The sequence below is a fragment of the Corylus avellana genome, chromosome ca5, assembly GCF_901000735.1.
Source record: "Corylus avellana chromosome ca5, CavTom2PMs-1.0".
Lineage (NCBI taxonomy): Eukaryota > Viridiplantae > Streptophyta > Magnoliopsida > Fagales > Betulaceae > Corylus > Corylus avellana.
The window spans coordinates 12,639,018-12,639,857 of record NC_081545.1 but is presented as its reverse complement, the minus strand read 5'-3'; the positions used below and the strand labels follow the sequence as shown (position 1 = coordinate 12,639,857).

The window sequence follows — 840 nt, the reverse complement described above, 5'->3', positions numbered from 1 at the left end:
AAGAGAAGAACATGGTACAACCCCTGTTTTTTTAAGGATTTATTTATTTTTAACCATTTTTTTTTATTGATGAATATTCACAATATAAAATTTGGAGGAGAGTCCTCTTATGAACTTAAAAAGTTGTGCCAAACAAATAAAAATAAATTTTTTAGTAAAAAACTTTAAAAATATTATTTTGACTGTTTTTTTTTAATTTTATAAAAGGTCATAAAATATTTCTTTTTTAAAAAATTGAAAATAAATTTTTTCTTACATATTTCTAACAAAATTCCGAACATTCTCTTCCATAGTATGTAGAGCAAGTGAATTTTTTCCCAAACAAAAATCCTAGGAAGAAAACCACGAATTAGTTAATGGAAAACAAAGCCGCAGGAAACGAACACCTGCAATCTCCTCGGGCAGCGCGCGTGGCACCCCAACCATCTATCTCTGCATCAACTACAAACGCCACATGCACGCATCCACCCACCCCGCGCGCCTAAAACCTTTCCCTTCCACTCTCAGAAGCCTATATAAAAGCGCTCCTTCCCAGTTTCCCCACGCACCCACCCGCCCACACGATGGAAGACCAAGTCGCAAGGCGAGCCAAGGTCCTGCGCAACCACCTCCTCCACCTCGCCGCCCCGATCCCACCAGCCCCGACAACTCTCTCGCCCAACCACTGCGTCGGCTACTCCCCCCCCGACCTCAACGAGCCCTTCTCCTTCAACCCCACTGACATGCGCGGACTCCTCGACTCTCACCATCTCGCCGACCGCGATTGGCTCTTCGGCCTAATGACCCAGAGCCGCCTCTTCAACCCTTTGCAGCGCGGAGCTAAAGTGTTCGTCTCGCCGG

At 44.8% G+C, this 840-nt stretch overlaps 1 protein-coding gene across 1 annotated transcript in view; it reads right to left on the bottom strand.

Annotated features, from left to right (window-relative positions):
• Positions 1–503: 503 nt before the first annotated feature.
• The window catches only part of LOC132181787 (uncharacterized), a 3,709-nt gene continuing 3,372 nt past the window's right edge, over positions 504–840 (bottom strand). Inside the window, exon 3 of the mRNA XM_059595020.1 lies at positions 504–776. Within this exon, the coding sequence (XP_059451003.1) occupies positions 504–776 (273 nt within the window). The remainder of the gene's footprint in view (positions 777–840) is intronic.